The following is a 21,820-nucleotide window of genomic DNA, read 5'->3' as shown; positions in this document are numbered from 1 at the left end:
GATGATAATGCTCTTATCAGCGCGATGTGACCTGAAATGATAACCTCGTCCAGTTTTTATGCTCCTAAATCACGGACATTGTGATTTGCTTAGCATAATATTTAATTTTTTGCGAAAATTGACTCATTTGAATATGGAAACATTTTTGTTGCAGCCCGACGTCATTTAAGATCTATTTCTCTTGTGAAACACCAAATACCAAGCAAGGGTTCCAAACAAATACCAATCATTGACAGTCGTTACGGGTAACCAGAAGTCAAAACTCTGAAAGCAGTCTTCAGTCAGGTTCCATTTAACTTTGATAAGGAGGTCAGAAAGAAAACAACTGGTACTCAGCTGTACTTAGTTGGGAAATACTAGGCAGGTGATGATTCCATTGAAATAGAATTTACCACAACTAAAACAGAAGAAAAAAAACATGGCGATGTTTTACAAAAAATAACATTTCCTAAAATATACATTGCACAGTCATGCTGAAGGGCAAAATAAGGAAAAATTCGAAACAGTTTTGTAAACAGTCTGCGTTCACGTCGTGAGCGTCATTGGCATGTAAATGACCGTCTACAACCCATACTTTTTCCAATATCACTAAATGAATGGTATTGCCTGATAGTACGAGCTATATCTAATCATTTTTATCTAACATAATCAATACACATATATTATTAATATTTACACCACCAAGCTCTCACCCTATTACTTGTTATTCTTTTGTTTTAATTAGGTCCTCTTTTCAAAATTATTTTCTATCTACAATAACCTAAATCCAGACTTAAAATAAGCATAATTAAGCAACAAAATACTTCAGAATGACCTGCCAGCTCTATATAAATACCGCAATGCGTTTGCGCAGCTCCCGTGCCTAATTTTAGTCAGTAGTTCATTCAGTACAGCAGTAACCGTGGTCGGGGAAGGTCGCGTTTTGTGCTCCCATTTATAACCATAAAACGTGGTTTACTGAATTAAAATGTGTTATCTATAAGTTTATAGTTATTTTTTTGTTGTTTTTAGTTAAAGTTTGATGTGATAAAGCTGTGGTAGTTAGTTTAACTTTGCAATCATATGTTCGTTTATAAGTGCAGTTAAGTTGTTTGGTTTGGGCCGCGTGTTGTGTGAGTAAACTTTCATTTATTCGTTACTTAACTACAGTTTAACAGTAACTGTATTTTGAACTTATTATTTAACTGTTACCTGACTTACCTGTTTATTTGTTATGCTATTGTGATGTAGTGAAGGAATGTTATTATTATTCATGGTAGTACCTAAGTAGGCGTTTTCGCACATGCTAACATCATGGAGTGATATGAACCAAGGTCTTATTGTAACTTAGGTTTAGTTATGCGCATTTATATGGATGATGTAAGTCTACCTAACGTTTTCACAGTAAATAAATATTATTATTCTCATGTAGGTAGACTGGAGTACTGGTGTACGTCGTTTTTTATCAGGCAAATTGTTACACATGTTTAAATGAGGATTAAGAATGTTTCTTTAATAATTAAATTGTACGTTTTTTTTTCGGAAAATCCATATCCATTGTTATCCACGGTACTATACCACCAAGTGTGCTAACAGAAATACCTATGTAATACCAAAATAAAAAGAAAATTTAAAAAATTTTAGGTAAATAAAATTGAGATCAGTAATTTAGGGTTATTGGGTCATCTAACGTCATCTTAGGGGCGGATTCGAGGCTTGCAAAAATGAACAAAAGTCAACATTTATAGTCAAATGGCTGAGAGTAGGTAAGAATGGAAGACTTCATCGGCAAGAGCTGTTTAATATTTTATTCGTTCCTTGAATCTTTGTGAAGGAACGTAGCTACCTTTAAAGATGCAAAGTTACTTGACGAAGATGATAAGAATTTTCATACCTACTTCCCGAACGTTTTTGGATTCTTAACTGCATGAATATTTGCAGTATCATTATGTAATATTATTTACACAGCGTCTATGTTTGTAACATTAAACTCTTTACACAACTTTCTTATCAAATCTCTCACTGTATGACGTCATTCTGTATTTAAATAACTACCCACTTACCTACCTATTTGTTTTGCGATACGTTTTTGTCGACCCATCTTTTTTTGTTTGCTTAACTTTACTTCCTGATGATAAGTAACGAAATTAAGAGTGAGTTGCATTATTTAAATATAACGTTGAACAAACCATAACCAGTAGTATTCTGACCGCCTATCATAAAAATCTACCTACCATCCGTAAACAAAGTGAAACGTTTCTTGGGTAGTTAGGTACTTACCTATCAATGTTACCTTGCCTTTTAAACTCAGCCTACTTTCTAGCCTAATCCCGTTAAGCTGGAACACGCTTCTACAGGCCCTAGTCAAAGTCGATATGACTAGAAAGGAAAACATTGATATCAACTGAACCTGCATATTGGCCAGCTCAAATCCTTCGAATGTGCCAAATTCATCCTTAAAATTAAATCACAAAATTTCTCCCTAAAATATTTAAACTAGTCTTTGTTTAATTTCATTATCAAGTATAAACCCATCATAAAATTATCATGACAATACAATGTAGCCACGTCTGCCAAGCGATATTGAACCTTATCTCTTCACATTACTGTCTAGATGTAAACACGACGGTATCTTGACTCATACTGATAACAATATGAGTGAAAGATGTAGGTTACTACGTAAATACGTAAAGGTCGATCACCTTTTTAGCACGTACAGACAAGCAACAGTTTAACAAAACACTTGAAAAGCCAGAAAAAATAACATCAAGCATCAGAGAATCTCTCTGTAGAATAAACAGTTAATAGCTTTTAAAAGATAGAGCCAATTTTGATGGGCATATTTAAGACCACCGATGAAAAACTAGCTTTCATCGCTAAAAGAAACCACAGCCAATCGGTTCATCTGTTTAAAACCTACAGTGCCACAATCGGACACATATGGCGGTCAAATTTTTATTACTCCTCCATGGAGAACAAAATGACTAGCTTCTATTCTATTCTATTTTTGGTTATGGCAAATTGTCGATGACGATGTCAACGATTCTGCCACTGACGGGTGAAATGTGACTAGCTTAGAAGTCATAAGGCAAAATCTCCTAAAAGACTGGTTCAAAGTAACTAGCTCCCTTACTGCCTTCCTTCTGTGCAACCGGGCCATTATTTCAAAAATAATATGACCAATCAATCAAGTACGTACAATGTATGAACGATTTGTCAATGAACCTGAACGCCTCTTTAGGTCTAGTGACTGATCACGCCTATCATACGTTGCTTGACCCACAAGAAGGCGCCTGACCTACCTTCCTAATAGCATCTCCGCTATCTTTTCCTCCTCAGTGTTCCTCTTTTTGCGTTGGTGATTTATTACTTTGCTTTTGCGATTTTGGTATTTTGAAATTTTCGATTTTGTTAATGGTTTCTTGTTCCTAACTGTACGTACGAGTATGTAAAGTTAGTTGTGAACTAAACGGTGAACGGCATAGTTTAGATTCAGGTTTTGCGTTAACCAAGGTTAGTTTACGTGATGAATGACCGGTTTCTGACCCCCTTTTACCGCGTATTTACTGATCCATTTTTGAAATAAATATAATATGAAGATGCTCCTGACCGCATTAATATAATTTACTGATTAATTTTTAAGATAAATCGCCTATAAAGGTGGTCAGAAAAGAAAGTGTCATAGAAGAAAGATCTGTATTGTATTGTAACTGACAAGGGGGTGCTTGGATGCCATATCAAATGGCCTGTTGGAAGTACATATTTAAGGTAAAGGGTATTCTTACGGATCCAAATTTTTGACTTGAACCCTTGAAGTGTAGACCATTTTTTTAAACCTTAAAATACGCTGGAATTAAACTGGTATTAGAAAAATTTACTGATTTGATACCTACATATTTCAAAAGTCATCCTATCTTCAAAACGGCATGTAACACAAAGAGTGGCTCAACCCCTTACAAGAGTCAAGTTACATTTGATACTCCTTAAAACATATATTTTTTGAGAACTGGTTTTGACGCGTATACCAATACATTCTTTGTTATTTCGAAGAACAGCGTCACAAAACCAGTTTGTCCATTGCGTGACGTTGTATCTTTGTTTCTATGGTTTTGCGTAAATACTGATAAAGTACTGGATTTGTTATTATAATGATGTTTCTGCGTAGTTTTTCTTGAACTTTCTATGGTCCGGAGAATTTGTTGTGAGGTCTCCTTAGAGAGCCTTAGAGAGCACAACAAGCCTGTTTGTTTTTCATTTGTTTCCGGTTCAACTAACTTTTTTTTCGAATATCCTACTGGTTTTTAAAGGAAATGAGCAGAAAGTGAAATTATGCTGTTTGTTGTCATGGGGAGTTGAGAGTCTGGCTCTTTAAAGGGATCCCAATTTTAATCAGCAGGTACGCCGTCTAAGCTTCTTTCATAGCTTTTATTGATAGCGCAAAATACACATTAAGGTATCCTAGACTCAATATCTAAGACTTAGACAGATCATACTATTTACTGAGCCCCCATCAGACCTTGACTCGAAGCAATGACCTGCCGTTCTAATCCAAGGCAACCACTTGAGTTATGCGTTTACATTTGACCTCAGTACAGTTGCATATAAAGCAATAATAACTAAGCATACCTATTTCTTGGAATAAAGTGGCTTTTTGCCATCAAATACATATAACGAAAAACATGTAACTATATTACATGCTTCAAAACTAGTGCAAGGTAATTTTCTTCTCGATATCTACACATAATAAAGAGGAATCTTTTTTTTTCTTTACACCCTAGATGCTCCGAAACTACTGAACCGATTTGAAAAATTCTTTCACTGTTGGAAAGCTACACTATTCTCGAGTAATATAAGATATATACCTATTTTATCCCAGTACGGGTAGTAGTTCCCACGGGACGCGAGCGAAACCGCGGGGAAAAGGCTAGTCTGTTACACTTTCTTAATGAAAAAAACAAGTTTTCATTCCTTGAAGCGGCAACTAATTACTTATGTAATTTCTGAAAGTAATTAGCATTGTAGATTCAATTATAAGGTTGTTGACATACTGATTGTGAATAAGCTAATTACTTACTTGATAATTGAGCAGCTGAAACAATTTAAGGCGAGAGATAAAATGTCGAAGGATTTTGTAGTCTCGTCCCTGTATTATAACTTTCTTCCATTCATATTATTAGGCCAGGGCTGCGGGTTGTTCGAAAGAGATACCTCGGCCCTGGCACATAAAAGGCCTATGACGGAACACGACGGTTTTTAGTCAGTAAGAGTCTAATGGTGTCTACACACCAAAGCCGCTGATGCCGGCGGCACAGCCCGGCGGCCCAACCCGCCGGCCGTATTTTGTACAATCATGCCGCCGGCTTTCATAGAGTATTTGACAATTACTAGAACACCACATGCCGCGGCAGTCGTGCCGCCGGGCTGTGCCGCCGGGTCAGCGGCTTTGGTGTGTAGACCCCTTTACACTCCCTCGCCGCTGCTAACCCACAGCGGGTCATTTGATGATTTTTGAAGTCGTTAAAAAAATTTCTTATTATCAGAGCTAAGTATATAAGCTATGTACATAGAAAAAAGTTATATTTATAACATTATAACTTATGTATTAACGTATCTTTTTTACAGACATGAATAGTTCTACCCACCGTCTCATCACGTTTGTATCAACGAAGAAAAAAGTACAGAAGTATCCTGATATACAAGACAAGAGAAGAGTGATGTCAAGTTAGTAAGAGTTAAGAAGATAAATAAAACGTCAAGTACAATGACAGATAAGAATAAATATATTAAAGATGGGGATGCTGAGAGTGCTGAGAAACTTAATCCAGTTAGTGAACACAGTTTTGAAGATGCCTTTGAACAAACAGGTAAATATTGCAGTAAAAATGTAATGGAAGTATCAGAAATGTAAAAGGATTTTGGCATTTCTATAATTATCATGCAGTGAAAGGGCGCGCTCACACTGAATCGTAAAATTTGCGACATGTGATATAAAAACATGCAATTTTCAGTTTTACCGAAGTACACTTTTGATTAAGTTTTAGTATTATTTGGCTAGGTATGTTTCAAGCTGAATTACATTTACCGACCAAAAATTCCCTAGCAACACATTTCTGTCTGCACGTCTTAAAAAAACTGGTTGTGTTCAAGAATGATACAAAAACTAAAGTTTCTATTCGAATTTAGATATTTGCATGACAATTGACAAGTCAGGTATTTATAAAACTTCCATTAATAAATTATCTGAGGAAACGATGCATGTTAACCTTCATCAAAATTATAACGATAATTATAATTCACTTCACGCTATGCTTTTGGAGAACTATAATTTAATAAACCTAATTCTCATGTTTGGCAAGACAATTTCCTATGCTGCTAAATTATCGCTACAAAGAAAAACTCTAATAAATAGAAGGAAAAGGATCCTATAAAGTTTCTTGCCGGTTCTTCTCCATAAATCCCACTTCTTGGAACCGTGCACCTAACGTTTGACCTTTCGTAAGAATCTGTGATAGGTCTATATTGAAAACCCTTGAATATGAAAATCTCACATACCATTTCTTCCTCAGGCCATGGGAAACTCAACCACCTGGTGCTATTCACCAGCGGGCTGATAATGCTAAACGTCTCCATGGAGTCCGTCGGCATGAGCTACGCCATCACAGCCGCTGAGTGTGAACTGAAGCTCACCAGCAAGGATAAGGGGCTTGTTAATGCTGCTGCTTTTATTGGTAAGTTTTGTTAGACACCCTTTGTTTTCTTTATTTCTTATTGTGTGTCTTTGTCTTTTTGTTCGTGCTTAAAAGGTTTTATCTGTCTTATCTTCATCATTATATCAGCCCATTGCCAACCATAGCTGAATGTAGGTTTCTCCCGATGAGCGCCAACTATCCTATTCTTGGCCAGCCCGCTTTCATCCACTACCAACTATCTTATGGAAAGTAGTTATTTGATATTGAGGGCATTTTTTAAAAACTTAGTACGTACTTTTTGTTAATGAGGAAGTTTTTCTTACTAGCTCTTTCCGTGGTTTCATCCACGTCCATTTCCACATTGATAAGAGCAGCCTAGCCAATGTTCTTTCCCGGGCTGCTGACTATCGGTATACAAAAATATTTTGAAATTGCATTTGATCAGTAGTTTTGGCGTCAAAGCCCGATAGAATGCAGACAATGTAATCTTAAGCTAGGATTAGGCATCAGCAATGGCCGGAAACATGACAATAATTTTATTGATGAAAGGAAAGAAGTTTACGACAAAATAAAAATATTGTGAAATTTTTATTTATCTTTAGCACAGACCAAAGTGATATCGAAACGTGTATGACATAATAGTTTTAGCATAGATAACGAGCTATTGTAATAATGTCAATTGTTCAACAGAACATTTATGACATAGATAAGTCCTCCTCTGCGATAAATTAGCTTTTGCAACAATGTCTGGTGCAAAATGATTATAATTTTATCACCACGAGTTGTTACTATACCGGTTTGAAGCTAATTTAACAATAAATTGGATTAGTTAAATGATTTATGAATATGACTTTAGTTAGATTAGAAGCAATTTAAATATAAAAGAATAAAAAGAAGATAAAAAAAATAACCGGTATGTTTTTATGATTAACTAGCTTATGCCCGCGACTTCGTACGCGGATCCTGTCCCTTATGCCAGCGACTACGGGGTCAGCAAAATCAAAGATCTGAATAGTCGCAATAGACGTGACCATAGGGATAAAATTAGTGATTCTAATTAGTCCGCATTTAAGTTGTGTGTGGCAAAAATATTACACGTATTATTACGTAAAAAAACATTAAATAGATGACAAAGTCGTGGTGACTTAGTGGAATTCGTGGTGGTTTAGTGGGTAGAGAACCAATCTCTCAAGTATGAGCGTGCGTCTTTGATTCCAGGTCTGTCAAGTGCCTGCCAATGCAACTTTTCTAAGTTCGTATGTACTTTCTACGTATATTTTGGATACCAATGACCGTTATTTGGAGGGGATGTTAAACTGTAGGTTCCGGCTGTCATTGAACATTCTTGGTAGTCAGAAGCCAGTCTGACCAGTTTTACCAAGGGGTGTTGGGTTCAGCGGGTAACCGGGTTGTGGAGGTCAGATAGGCAGTCGCTCCTTGTAAAACACTGGCACTCAGTTGCATCGTAAGCACAGGGAGCGCGTAATCTGCGTTTAAAGTCCGCCGAGGTATCCTCACCCTTCAGCCGCATTTAGAACTAAACATTATTTTGTTCTTTCCATTACGTACTGATAGGTTCAAACTAATACATTTTACATCCTTCATCATCCCTTATTTTATCACCCGTGGGGGTTGAATGGGGGTTGAATTAATCAAAATTCTGATTCGTCATCAGGACTTCTTCATAAAATCTAAGAAGATGTATACAAACTTTCATCCCTTATTTTATCCCCTTAGGGATGGAATTTATCAAAATCCTTTCTTAAGAGTTGCCTACGCCATAGTAGCTTTATGCATGCAAAGTCTCAGTCCGATCGGTTTAAAATTGACAAAGTTTCATACAAACTTTCATCCCCTATTTTATCCCCTTGGGGGTAGAATTGATCAAAATCCTTTCTTAGCAGATGCCTACGTCATAACATCTACCTGCATGCCAAATTTCAGCCCGATCCGTCCAGTGGTTTCAGCTGTGCGTTGATAGATCACTATGTCAGTCAGTCAGTCAGTCACCTTTGAGTTTTATATATTTAGATATAGTTATAGAGATAATATGATTGATTTAACAAGATTACTAACGAAGATTATTAGCACGTACGCCAAAAATTAAGCCTATCAAAAAGTATGTAGATGCATATTTTAACGATTGTACGAATATCGATAAAATAAATGATTGCGAATCTATAACTTTGAATTGGAACATTTAGCTAAATACCAACTAATTCGTCATCTGCCCAGCCTTTTCCGAGCTTTTTTGGGGTCGGCTTAAAATACCTTCAAATTACAAAATGCCTTATTGTCTTAATTACTTACAAATTTTTCCTTACCTAACATGTGAACACAGCCTTTATAAAAATTTTCTTTTCACCAGGTATAATCAGCACCTCATTCCTATGGGGCTACCTTGGAGACAGGATCGGTCGCCGAGCTGTGATGCTACCAGCCATTCTCCTGTCTGCAGTCTTCTCCATCATATCCTCATTCTCCACCAACGTGTGGATGCTGCTAGTCTTCAGATTCCTTACTGGATGCTTGTAAGTTCTGTTTAAGATCATCATCTGCCTATCCTTTTCCGTGGGGGTCGGTTTCCAGTCTAACCGGTTGCAGCTGAGTACCAGTGTTATAGAAGAAGCGACTGCCTACTGACCTTGTCAACTATAGGTAACCCGATATCACTTGGTACATTGGTTGTCATATTTTCTGGATTTTAAACAAGAATAAGAAAGAGAAGTGATTGAGGTTCTCAGAGAGGATGGCAGTCTCTTTTTGCACAGCACACAGTGTAAATAAGTAAAATAAATAGTGTCTGTGTAATAGTTCAAAAAAACTCTTTTCAATTGAAAGGCACTGCACATAAGGAAGACCCCAACAAGGAGTTTGGTGCTTATTAAATCCATTCTAATTAATGAACCGATTTAAAAGTTTGATACACCAAAAGCCTGTGAAACAACTTTTTCTCCGGGTGCTGTAAGAAATTCCCCCGGGGAGCGGATGAAACAGAAAGGAACAACTACTTATGCATATTTACCACACTAGGTTTATCACTATTAAATTATGTCAGTCGACTTTTTTAGATAACAGTAGTGATTAATTGTATTTTGAAATATGCAACTAAGTATTTAGATTATTAAAGTATCACAATTATCTCTCAAGGCAAGCCGTAATCTGAAGAACTGTGCCAAATAAACCCAATTTGATGAAAACAAACAAATTATTTGGGTTTAATATATCTAACATGCATAAATATTGTAATTTTAGGTAAAGGGTCAGTGGGGTCTACCAGGGTCTAATTTGTCAAATCACATGATCGTGTAACATTTTTTTTACCTTAATTGATAAATCAAGACTCGGTACAGAACACTCCCTGGGATACCAGGGCCAAAGCCTGCCTAGGCTGCGGGATTGTTCGAAAGAGTTGCCGCAGCTCTGGTACATAAAGGGCTCAAGAAGGAACATGGTGGGTTTTGGTCGATAAGAATCTGACACTCACGCTGCACCCACAGAGGAAGAAGTCACTTGATGGTTTACATAAAAAAAGTAAAACGTAGTGGGGTCAATGATCCAAGTTTAATGTCCTAGAAGTAATAATCCATTAAGTATTAATTTATTTATTGCAATTATTCTGATAAGTTAATAACATTTTTTATTGTTGTTTACATTCTACGACTGTGCGTTTAATTTGCAAGCATTTGTAAAACTATCAGGTTTCCCTTTTTTACTCACAAAGTGGTTTTCAAAAAGCGTATCTAATGATTTTTGTCTGTCTACCTTTAAAATTATAAGGTTGTCAAAAGGACAAGACAAACGCGTTTTCTCCCTTGTAAAGGCTCCCTTTTAGAGGCGGAAAATTATTATTTGATGTGATGGAGTGTCAGACGTTTGCTGACCAAAACCCACCACGTTCCTTCTGGAACCCATTGTATTCTCTTTCGAACAATCCCGTAGCCTTTGCAGGACTGGTCCTCCCTAGTACTATTTTCTGAAGAATAAAATAGTTTTATAATTTTATTGTTCTTCTTTTATTATTTCCAGAATATCAGCGTCCAGTGCAACAGTGTATGCATATTTAGGTGAAATGCATGCGAACTCCAAGCGTGCGGCAGCCATAGCGTGGAGTTCGGCCTTCATATCCTTCTCCTTTATTATATTGCCAGGTTTGTACATCAAATACCTACTTAATAATCTACTGCTTGAGAACTTGAATGATTACCTATACATGTAGATGGTTGTTTAGTATGTTTTTCGATATAAAAACTTGGATGGATTTGGGTGATAAAATAGCTGAGCAAAGAAGCAGACGATCTTCCTTTTTCGAAATCAAAAATAGATTTATTTATCTACCTAATCAGGCTGAGAAATACTTACTTTTCGAATGTCAGGAAAAGACTGCTCTCAAAACAATCACCCTTCACTTTCTAAGTAGGTATGTGTCTTTGTTGGTAAGACGAAGTGGCCCAGCATCACATTTAGATCTGCTAAATTGTCTGTCATCATTAATTTATTTATTTATTTATTTATTTAATTATTCATAAGTAGGATTTGCATGTACCTATATGTCTCGTTATATTCTCATGCTGCTCAACTAAATTATTAGGTATCCCAGTCTTTGATAACTTTGCTATAGTTTTCCTGTAGTGCGAATATCGTTTTCTTGTGTTTACCTCACCAGCGATGGATCCTTTAATCCGCTTTGCAAAAATAAATTATTTATTCACTTAAATGCAGCGATGCGAATAACTAAGAGAAACCTTATCGAAGTGGGTCTGTTCTACGCCAAGGCAAACATGCATATAAATTCTAATTAAGCAATTAGCATTAAGTTATCTAAGTTAATAACTTGCGTTAACTTGAACTTATATTTATCAATGAACGACCTAATAACTATTATTGCTTTATACAGGGTAAATTATCTTGGATATACAATAACTAGCTGTTTTCCCGCGGTTTCACTCGTGTCGTGGGAACCACTGCCCGTACCGGGATAAAATATAGCTTATGTTACTCGGAGACAATGAAGCTTCCCAACAGTGACAGAATTTTTCAAATCGGTGCAATGGTTTTGGAGCCTTTGGGGTACTAAAAAACAAAATATTCCTCCTTATATAAGTCTGTATATATCGAACCTAAATAAAATGTATATAATGCATATAATGCAAATAATAAAATGTAAGCACGTGTGTCGAATTATACAAGGATACGAAATTTAAACTGGGAAGTCATCAACTTAACCAAGTTTCAGTAACCATCTGCCAAGTCTTTTCCCAAGTATGTAGGCTTACCAGAAGCAGCTGTGTCAGTTTCAGGACACCACTAAACAATATTTTCCCTTCACATTCCAGGTCTCGCCTGGCTAATAATCCCCGGAAAATGGTCCTTCACGTTTGCCTACATGACCATCGTACCCTGGCGAGCTTTCGTCTGGCTCTGGTGTGCCCCAGGGCTGGTGGCTGCAGCTATCCTGCTGTTCTTGCCAGAAAGTCCTCGGTATCTGCTGGCTGCGAAGGGTCCTGATGCAGCATTGCCTGTTCTAGCGATGATGTATGCGTGGAATAGTGGTACCAGTGCTGATGATTTTGCTGTGAGTATTTTGTATGCTCTTCTATTTGATTGAATGGTGTTATCCGTCTGTCTGTCTGTCTTCCTTTCACACCGATATTACTGTGTTTTTAAATATTTGGTAGACAGGATAGTTTAGAGACTGGAAAAGGACAAAGGCTGCTCCGAGAGCAGGAATTTGTTCCTCAGAAAGCTTGTTATATTCCGTGGGTGTTCCAGAAAGTTGCCATTGTAAAACACGACGGGCCAGTGCCCACTAGGCAATGCTGTCGTTGTTAGGAACCTATGGTCTAATTTCGGTTCAAATGCCTGTTTGTAATAGTAATAGCGTATCTCCCAAAATGATGACGATTATCACAATATTAACTGATCTACTTTGTATGGAGGTCACACATGTGTATGAGGTAGATAAATATGATACGTAATACAGATATTAAATGGATTTTTAATGGATAATAAACATCATTAACTATTTATTGCACCATAATTCCCAAGGGTTAAAGTTCTAGGTAGGTAGTTAATTAGCAGTAATTAATGACTAAATAGTACTTTCAGATATAATGATGTGAAAGACCAGAAATAGCTTATCATGAGTATAATATTTATTTATTTTCACAATCCCAGTACTGTACACTTCTATCGCGGGTTGTCAAAGGAGTTTTTAAGCCATCTCGTAAAGTTTTAAAAAGCTGAAGTATAATTGTTTTGTGTGAACGCACATATCTGCAACCACTGGGCTGATACCTAGGTCTGACACCGCAATCGAAACCTTATCACTCTATGTATATTTACAAAGCATAGTAGTGGATATTTTTCATCAGAGGTATTTATTTATTTCCATATTTATATATTTCAGGTAAAGAAACTAATAACAGGCAGTGAAGAGATCAAAACAGGTGGTTTTGCCGGCGCAGTCAAGAATGTGGGGCTGATGTTCAGAGTGCCACTCCTGCGCTGTGTCTTCATATCGCATATCTCCATGTTCGCGGTGTTTATGGTGTAAGTTTTATGATAATAGTGTAGAATTTTTATAAATTAATTTAGTTGTTGTGTTGACGCCTGAATAAAAAAATATGAAATTAGGTACCTATATCTCAATATTGAATTTCATGTAAATTGGTTCGTCAGTGTAATTGTAAAGGAATAAAAGATAAAAAAGTTTATCTTGGGATGGGATTTGGGTGGGAAATTTAGTTACAGAACAACATCAAGTTTTTCGAGAACTATAACTAAGTTTCTTAAAGTTTTTTGCACAATTGAAAATCAGTGGAGTACCTATTGAAGCGAATCTCAAGTAATTCCGTGCAAGCATTTTCAGTCTTCCAACTTATACTGATGCTGATTCATGATGAATTTAAATAAATGTTATTTTTGTGTTGCAGGTCGAGTGGATTGTACGTTTGGGTACCAGATATACTGAACAGTATTTTAGGAAGTAATGCAAATAGGAGCATTACAATATGTCAAATTATTCGTGATAAATTCATTAATGCAAGTGTAAGTAACAAAAGATTTATGTATCTAAATGATGATTCTAAACCCGTGCAGAATTTAAGATTTTTTTTTTGAGTTTATCCATGCTTGGTTGGTACCTATCCATGCGATGATGAAAATCTGCATGAAATAAATCTTAATGATAGGTACCTACCTGCTTATAAGCCGGTTTCTGACCTTTTTGACGGTTCATCTAAAGCCAATTTTTGAGCAACTTTATTCTCGGTTTATTATTAGGTGTAGTAAACACCTTATATCAAACCTTCGATAAGGGTGCTCAGGAACCAGAATGACAAAACCTTCCTTCTGTGTTATCAAGAGCCTATGACCAGTTAGCAGTTAGTCCATAATAATTCCTACAACCTTAAACAATTTGCCGTTCAAGTGACCCATACACTTTATCTTCCTCAAATCTTGGAGTGGGATACTTTCCTTGATCTTTTCTCATCTTCTCTTTCCAGCTGTCTTCAGAACTGGCAGCGTGCCAGTCGGAAGTGTCAGTGGCGGTGTTCCCCATATCCATGTCCATGGGAGCAGTGTTCGCGCTCACGTACTTAGCCATAGGCTTCCTCATCAACAAAGTGGGACGGAAAACGCTATACTGTGAGTATTCCTATATTAATATTTTACTAACTGATGTGGATATTATTATGACGGCTGAAATAATAAGCAGAAAACATAATCTTGCACTGACCTCAAATAAATAGGGAAAAGGGCACGAAGAAATTTTTCAAACTCAAAGTCTGAAATATTTATTCGCACGGAAAGTTAATCTAATGATGAAGTTGAGGTTGACGGTCTTTTTCAGGCGTGGCAAATTAAAATGTTTTTTTTTTTTTATTGAATTGATGCTTAAAAAAATGGCATTTATTTACGTCCTTTGCTATGGAACTTAATAGCTTATATTTATTTATTAGCCCTCCATGATTGGGACAAAACCGTAGGCACGGCATTTATTTTAAGACCATACATTACCTACTTTGTTGTACCTAAATGCTGCTAAGCCAATACGCTTATCTAAATAAAATTTTCAGTCTTAGTATTTTGAACCTTATTCTCTAAAGAATAGACTTCAAATTGGTTCGTAAGGAGAGACCGGTAGTGCTGCCGCGATAGATACCTAGAGGGGATACTTACAATTTTTTGTCGCGGCATGTGAGGAACTTGTAACATGCCAATCTGAACTCTATAATCTTGGTCATAAATCGCTCATATGGCGCGGTCTTGTTACAATAATGATAATTATGGCATGCTGTACTGGAATATGGTTAGGTATGTGGTTTTATAAACAAACTTATGATAATGACGTCATGTTACTTCTTTATCGCTGTCGTGGATAACAATAAATAATTTGGACTTGTTTATCGCCAACGTCCATACCACGTTGAATACACCGGTTCTCGTCCGATCACCGAAGTTAAGCAACATCGGGCGCGGTCAGTACTTGGATGGGTGACCGCCTGGGAACACCGCGTGACGTTGGCTTTTTGTTTTTTGGAAGTGTAAAAATATTTTAAGTTGTTTTTAGTGCATTTTTTTTCACGTGATTTTCATAAAAAATCAGTTTAGAAAACTGGTAAATCCTACCAAAGAGCCTCTACCTACTTGTATGTGCCTTTGCATATGGGTGGAATGTAAGTAAATGACTACCTGAAAAATATTAAAAGTAAATTATTATTTTAAAAATTTGAATTTCAAAAAAACTACAAAAAGCCAACGTCACGCGGTGTTCCCAGGCGGTCACCCATCCAAGTACTGACCGCGCCCGATGTTGCTTAACTTCGGTGATCGGACGAGAACCGGTGTATTCAACGTGGTATGGACGTTGGCGACGTAAAAGTCAAAATTATTCATTAGTATCCGTAGATAAACGATGACGTCATTTGTTCCAAAAAGGTACAGTCTAGCAAAAAAGTATCGCAGTGAGTTGATGCTTCGGTAGTCTCAGGACAGTAGAAACTTTTTTCAAGGTTGTATTGTAATATTTTTGTTTATTTTTTCAGGTGGTATAATGTTTATCTGTGGAATAGCGACAGTTGGAGCTGCCTTCGTGCCTGAAGGTATAGCAGCTACGGTGCTGCTCATCATATCTCTGTGCTCCGGCTGTGCTGCCTCCATTCTCGCGGCTATTGCTGTTGATGTGTTCCCTACACAACTTAGGTACAAATTAAAGCTAAAAAAACATTTATTAAAGTCTTTGAGTTGACTACTGAAACTAATCTACTTTTTTACGTCACTTTTAAGCAGAATTTAAAGTTAAGGAACTAACATTTGAGTAAGTATTTCGAGGTCACCTAGTTAGTTATTTCATGGGTTAGGTAGATACTTGAGTACTCTTTCAAAATAAGTACCTATTATATGTAGTGTGTTATTATATCCCAATAAACTTGAAACACAGTGGATAAGCAGTACTATGTAATATACTAATATGTACTTAATTTAAGTAACTCTTTCGTCATAATATAGTCTTTCTTAGGGGTGCCTAGAGTTTAAAACGTAAATTAGCTTAATAATCACTTTTCTTTAATTTCCAGGGCCATGGCAATGTGTGTGATGTACATGGTGGGTCGTACCGGTGCGGCAGTGGGCTCCAACTTCCTCGGAGCCACTCTGGATCTGCACTGCCATGAAGCCTTCACCGTCTTTGGGGTTTTTACTGCTGGTAAGACTATTACTCATTTCATTTCACCTACATATTCAATAACAGTTGTAGATGATAGGCGGGTCCTTACTAAATCCAGAAATTAATCCCAAGAAATTTAAGTCCTACCTTTCTTTCTGTGCCTATCAGTATCCACAATTGTGTATTTTTTTCATTTACACCTTAATTAGTTACATTAGGTAGGTAACGCAATAAATGATATGAATACCACTATTATGAAAAATAAACTACTTTCCATGACCAAAATAATGAACACATTTTCTTTAAGCGCGAATGCAATTTAGTTTCCGATATATTTACAAAGTTTTTTGTTTCTCAGGTTCAACCATCTTGATGGTGTTCTGGCCAAACCCACAGAGCGTTCGGGATGAAATGGAGGCGAAAGGCTTCACCTACTAATTCTATGTTGTCATAGAATAACTTCCAAAAAGAGACTGATAGAAGACAGTTTATGCATTTGTAATATTTTATGAGGCATTTAGATTATTATTTTATTTAATAAATGAATTAAGAAAATCATAAACAAGTTTTATGAAATTTTACCCAATTTAATGCAGCGCTCAACATGTATGGAAGGATTTTGAATACAGCGACATCTATCGCATTTTTGCTGGACTATTTACGTCGAAGAAAATGTAAAGGTATATTAAGAACCAACGGCGTAGTTCCTCAAAAAATAAATAGATGTCGTGAGTCGTCATTTAAAACATTCCGCTGCAGAGCCATGCGTGTTGGGGGTTCGATTGTTTTCCTAGTTGGTATGTAGTATAGTGTGTAATACAACATGCAGGCAAATAATAGCTGATCAAAATTGGTTGCATTTAATTTTATATCAATAGTTCATGATCGTATAACTACATGCATAGGTGCTAACAACAAACTCTTTAACTGTCGGTTTAATATGATTATAATATATATTTTTGGACAACTAAAACCATTAGGCTGAATTCCAACTTTGCGAGACAATCATAAAATCATAACTGACCCAATTTTTATCTCTCCTCCTAATTACCTATCTAAACCAAAGATTACAATCCACACTCAAAGGGTGACAAAAGGGTGAAGTGACAAATGAAGCATCATTATATTCCGATTTAGCTAATGTTTATCCGTTAGCCTATCATCATAATCGGCGCCTGCGCAACCCGTTGACACGTTTTTGTCACATCTAGTTAAGGGGTCACAAAAAAATAAAGTGGAGCGTGAAATGACCCGAGCTTTCTTTGGCGCCCGAAGTGGTCTGCGAAATAAATAGAAAAGAAGTAGAGAGAAGAAAGATTAACAATAAAAAGGTGAATTTTAAGAAGCTGTGGTGTAGAACGTTGTGTCCTTCCTACCTTATGCATGTGCTACCCAGCTCCTGAGAGAACTAGATCCCGATCTTGGATAACAAGTAGCTTTAGCACATCGATATCCTCTCTCAGGCTTCAGCTAGACTATAGGTGCACTTTTTATTTACAATAGTTCAATAGTTTTAGCGTAAAAGCCGGACAGATAGACGGGCAGAGTTACTTAAGTTTCTGGCAGACAAAATTTGAAAAATCCGAAACTATAAGTAATCCTATAAACAATTTTTAACATGTTTCCACATTTACCTACACATTCCCATGTTACTGATGTGAGCACCTGACATTGCAATGTGTGATTGACATTGCAAAGCTACTCCGAAATTTACATGGCTTAAAATTCTTCAAACTAAAACTACCTACTATTTTCCCAACAAAATACCAAATGCAAATACCAACACTGTAATCAACCCGTGTCGGCTTGCTATTTCCAAAAAAACGTTGGCCCAATCACCCGAATCCGTCTTGTATCCCCAAAAATGTTTTGATAGAGTATTTTATGACGAAATAATAGCCGAAATATCACTGCTTTTGAAAAAAAAATGGACGAATTACTGTGAAAAAAGTTCCGAGCTCAGGTAGTGATGAAATCTTTGTGTTTCTACGGAATTTCGTTCCGTCCTGATGAGGTTAGGGACTTTAAGATTTTGCGGGTTTCCTATCTACGTTAAGCCTAAAATCTAGATAGACTATTCTAGACAGAGGAAATAGAAATACTTAAATACTTACTACCAGATTCTGTGTAGGTATTGATATGTTGCGAAATTTTTATTCGAATTGAAAATTATCATACATATACAAACTGACTTTCTAAAACTAGATCTAGCTATATAATTATAGCACATAGCAAATATTTTATACAAACTAGGTCTAGCCTAGCCGACGACTGCGCCCGCGACCCCGAAGAAAATAAGTCGCTCACCCATGATATTTTCTCTGTCTCCAAACGGATTAGCAAAATAAAGCCTATCTTTGACACTCCATATCTTTATGGAAACATTGCAATCGGTTCAGAATTTGGTTAAGTTAGTACGCATAAGTAACAAGCAATAATTTTTAAAACACGACACAACCCCACAGACAAAACAAATGAAACTGCAAACAATAAAAATATCAATAACAAGCAAAAACAATAATTTCCATCGTACTCACCATAGTTATTTGCACCCCATAGAACATTCCATAAGCCACATATGTTGCTAACGGTTGGCTAATTAAAATTACTGTACGTACATGGGGTGACTTACTCCCCTGCTATTGACCCTGAATTTATTCAGTTTAACCCTCCCTGTTCAATTATACTGTGTTTTGTTGCTGACTTTGACCCTCTTGATGGGTTTAAATGTTAAATGAATGAGTGCGTACGATGTTTAAGAGCTTAGCTAAGCAAGATGAACATACATAATATTCCGCATTTGTTTTCCACTACATATTAACTCGAAATATAGTCCTTAACTGCCAGCGTCCGTTTAATCGAAAAAAAATCTAAACTAGGTAAGTACTGCACGAATTTTCTTGTGGGTTTAACTCTCAATAAAGTAATTTATGAGGCGAGTTTTCCTTTCTTATTTATGAGGAAAACTTAGGTATAAGTACATGAGTGTATTATTGCGCAGCCTCTAGTCTTATATAAAGAGGTGTAGCCATGTACATAGGTACTACTTACCTTGCCTTTTGATTATCATTTTACCTACAACCCTGAATTTATTCATGGTTTTATTTATTGATCACAAAAGTTCATCAACAACGTCAACATATTTCGAGAAAAAAAAACTATACAAAAAGAATTGGCATGTGTGACAGCCATATAGGTAAAGATGAACTGGTTGCGTAATGCGTGAAAATAAATATCGTATCTACTTAGGTGTCAAAGGAAAACTATCACAAAAAAAACACACTAATTTCCCCAACATTTACTCCCCCACCTTTAACCAATCAAGGTCACAACAACTGGTTGTCACAACCCCAGCTTCCAATGATTAGGTTGATATTGGTTACAAACAACCCGTGTAGCACGTGCAGGCTCAGGTGGGTGCCACGTGGTAACTGCCGCGCCATATGTCACAGGTTCCACTCCCAGACGGTTTGCGGGTTTCTGGTGTTTTGTCTGTTTGATTGGTTGGTTGTTTGTGTTTTTGGTGGAGAAAGTATATTATTTTTATCTAAAAGAATTAAGTTTAAACTTAGAAATTGTAAAATATAATACAAGCAATATATAATACTTTCAATCCACTTATCACATATTATAGCAGTTGTCTAAACCAGATGAATGGAAGACTTAGTGAAAATTAATGCACATTTTTCTACGTTTCCAAGAGATAAGAAAAAGAAACATAAGTACTTACCAGTCAGATCTACCAGATATATGCATAAAAAAATAATCAAAAAATTACAGTTGTTTTTGTTACAGTCATGTTTTTCCTCCATTACCGTTTACGTTTTCCAGGACATATTCATAATCCATTTCATTTCCTATAGAAAAACCTATACTCCAATCAATGATTGACATTTATTAAGCAAATACTAGGTATATCCATACAATTAGAAGATTCCTAACCCGCTGACTGCTACACTAGACAATCATCACAATTAAAATCATCACGCCACATGCTACTGATGCTATCACACTATAACCCGGTAATGCACATCGTATGAACTGTACTGTAACGCATTAACATATCAACGGTATTGGGTTATGGTGAGGGATATATGGCTATTTTATTGTGAGAAGTGTGAGAACTTACTTATTTATATAAAAAGAATTAAACCTAGAGATACATTTTTTCTAGTGTTTCAGATTTCTAAGAGGTCTAAGAGGTCTTCAGAGGTCTAAAGTTCCTGATTTTCAGTTCCATTCTGCTGTAACTTGTAGGGTTTTGAAGAAAGGTTGTTCGTTTGGATAGTAGTTTTCCGGCAGCCCGAATAAGAACGTTAAGGAAATATTGCTAATTATTAACAACAACGTAGGTAGGTATATTGGCGAGCGTGAAGTTAGCTCTTCAGCTGAGCTTTGAAGAAATAAAGGCTAAGTACTTACTACGCCGCTTATTGCATATTTTACTCCTTGAGATCTCTCAAAAGATGTGGACCTACAAGTCACTTGTTATATTGCATTTATTTCGTGCTCCATCACACCATTTTATTTTTGTATTATTTTCAATAATTAGCACGTAATATGTGACTTTATACCAAATACCTTAAACTTCCCCACGTACCCTTTAAAATTATAAAGTCAAGTACAGACACGCAATTCCCACGGTGGGAACGAGGCACGCGGCCACCTGTTGGCCATCTTCAGCCACTTTCCCATAAGGCACGGTCAGACACCGTGAACTTACCCTTATTCTATAGTAGCTATAGGTATTACCCGTGGTTTTACTCGTGTCCCGAAAGAACTGTAGTTAAAGCACTGCTATAAAACGTTGTCTTTGGTGGATTCTAATGTAAAGTATGTTAGGTACAGTAAAGTTTCATTTACATCGAGTCTGTAGTTTACATGGAAGTTACTTTGTTTAAATACGCGTGTATAGCGTCAACTAGACCTAAATAACATTACGTAATGTTACAATGAAAATATTTTGCAATTAATATTTCAATCGCTGAAAATCACTGCCCAATCTTCAATATTAACCTTACCTTCATGTCAATTTGCACAATATTGTAGCCGTAGATAATTAAACCAACCGGAGACGCCAGACTTTCTCACACTGAGATTTCTGTTCTTGGCAGCTTTGGTTGGTTCCATGGTCTAAGCATGTAGCCCATCAGCTGTTTGTAAGGCGAGAAATATAGGTTACCTATATGGGAATTGTCACCTGCGATTTTTTTTCGGGTTTTATGTAGGTGGTCCAGAAAATCTGGTGTTGAGGAATGTTATGTCTGCCGTATGTCTTGTGAGAAATTCTGATCTTGCATCTGTGTTGATAAGTTCATCACGATATTCAGATTGACTTCATAAATATTTTGGTCTAGATTTGGAATTGACAAAGAGACAATTAAAGCTTTGAGTGACCGTAAATTCTAGGATTAAAGATTTTAAATAACATAGCCGTATCAGTGAAAAATAAGTGCACGGAAAATTGTCCAATTATTTTCTT

At 36.4% G+C, this 21,820-nt stretch overlaps 1 protein-coding gene and 2 non-coding genes across 3 annotated transcripts; 2 read left to right on the top strand and 1 right to left on the bottom strand.

Annotated features, from left to right (window-relative positions):
* Positions 1–718: 718 nt before the first annotated feature.
* On the top strand, positions 719–16,903 carry LOC110376144 (synaptic vesicle glycoprotein 2B). Its single transcript, XM_021334528.3, has 12 exons — positions 719–1,112; positions 5,602–5,843; positions 6,546–6,707; positions 9,037–9,199; positions 10,698–10,819; positions 12,005–12,243; positions 13,078–13,220; positions 13,604–13,718; positions 14,177–14,318; positions 15,719–15,875; positions 16,250–16,377; positions 16,697–16,903. Exons 2-12 carry the CDS (start codon positions 5,741–5,743, stop codon positions 16,774–16,776), a joined length of 1,554 nt encoding a protein of 517 aa, XP_021190203.3. The 5' UTR covers positions 719–1,112; positions 5,602–5,740; the 3' UTR covers positions 16,777–16,903.
* LOC135117796 (5S ribosomal RNA) lies at positions 15,082–15,200 on the top strand. The gene has a single exon (XR_010277176.1). It is a non-coding gene; the product is annotated as a 5S ribosomal RNA (ribosomal RNA).
* On the bottom strand, positions 15,427–15,545 carry LOC126053937 (5S ribosomal RNA). The gene has a single exon (XR_007510585.1). It is a non-coding gene; the product is annotated as a 5S ribosomal RNA (ribosomal RNA).
* Positions 16,904–21,820: the final 4,917 nt, after the last annotated feature.

This window comes from Helicoverpa armigera, chromosome 14 (assembly GCF_030705265.1).
Source record: "Helicoverpa armigera isolate CAAS_96S chromosome 14, ASM3070526v1, whole genome shotgun sequence".
Classification (NCBI taxonomy): Eukaryota; Metazoa; Arthropoda; class Insecta; order Lepidoptera; family Noctuidae; genus Helicoverpa; species Helicoverpa armigera.
This window is presented reverse-complemented; position numbering and strand designations above follow the sequence as displayed.

Coding starts and splice junctions, on each gene's coding strand:
- LOC110376144 (XM_021334528.3), top strand. CDS start 5,741: ATGACAGATAAGAATAAATATATTAAAGATGGGGATGCTGAGAGTGCT. Junction 10,820..12,004: donor CTCCTTTATTATATTGCCAG/GTTTGTACATCA, acceptor TTCACATTCCAG/GTCTCGCCTGGCTAATAATC. Junction 15,876..16,249: donor GTGTTCCCTACACAACTTAG/GTACAAATTAAA, acceptor TTTAATTTCCAG/GGCCATGGCAATGTGTGTGA.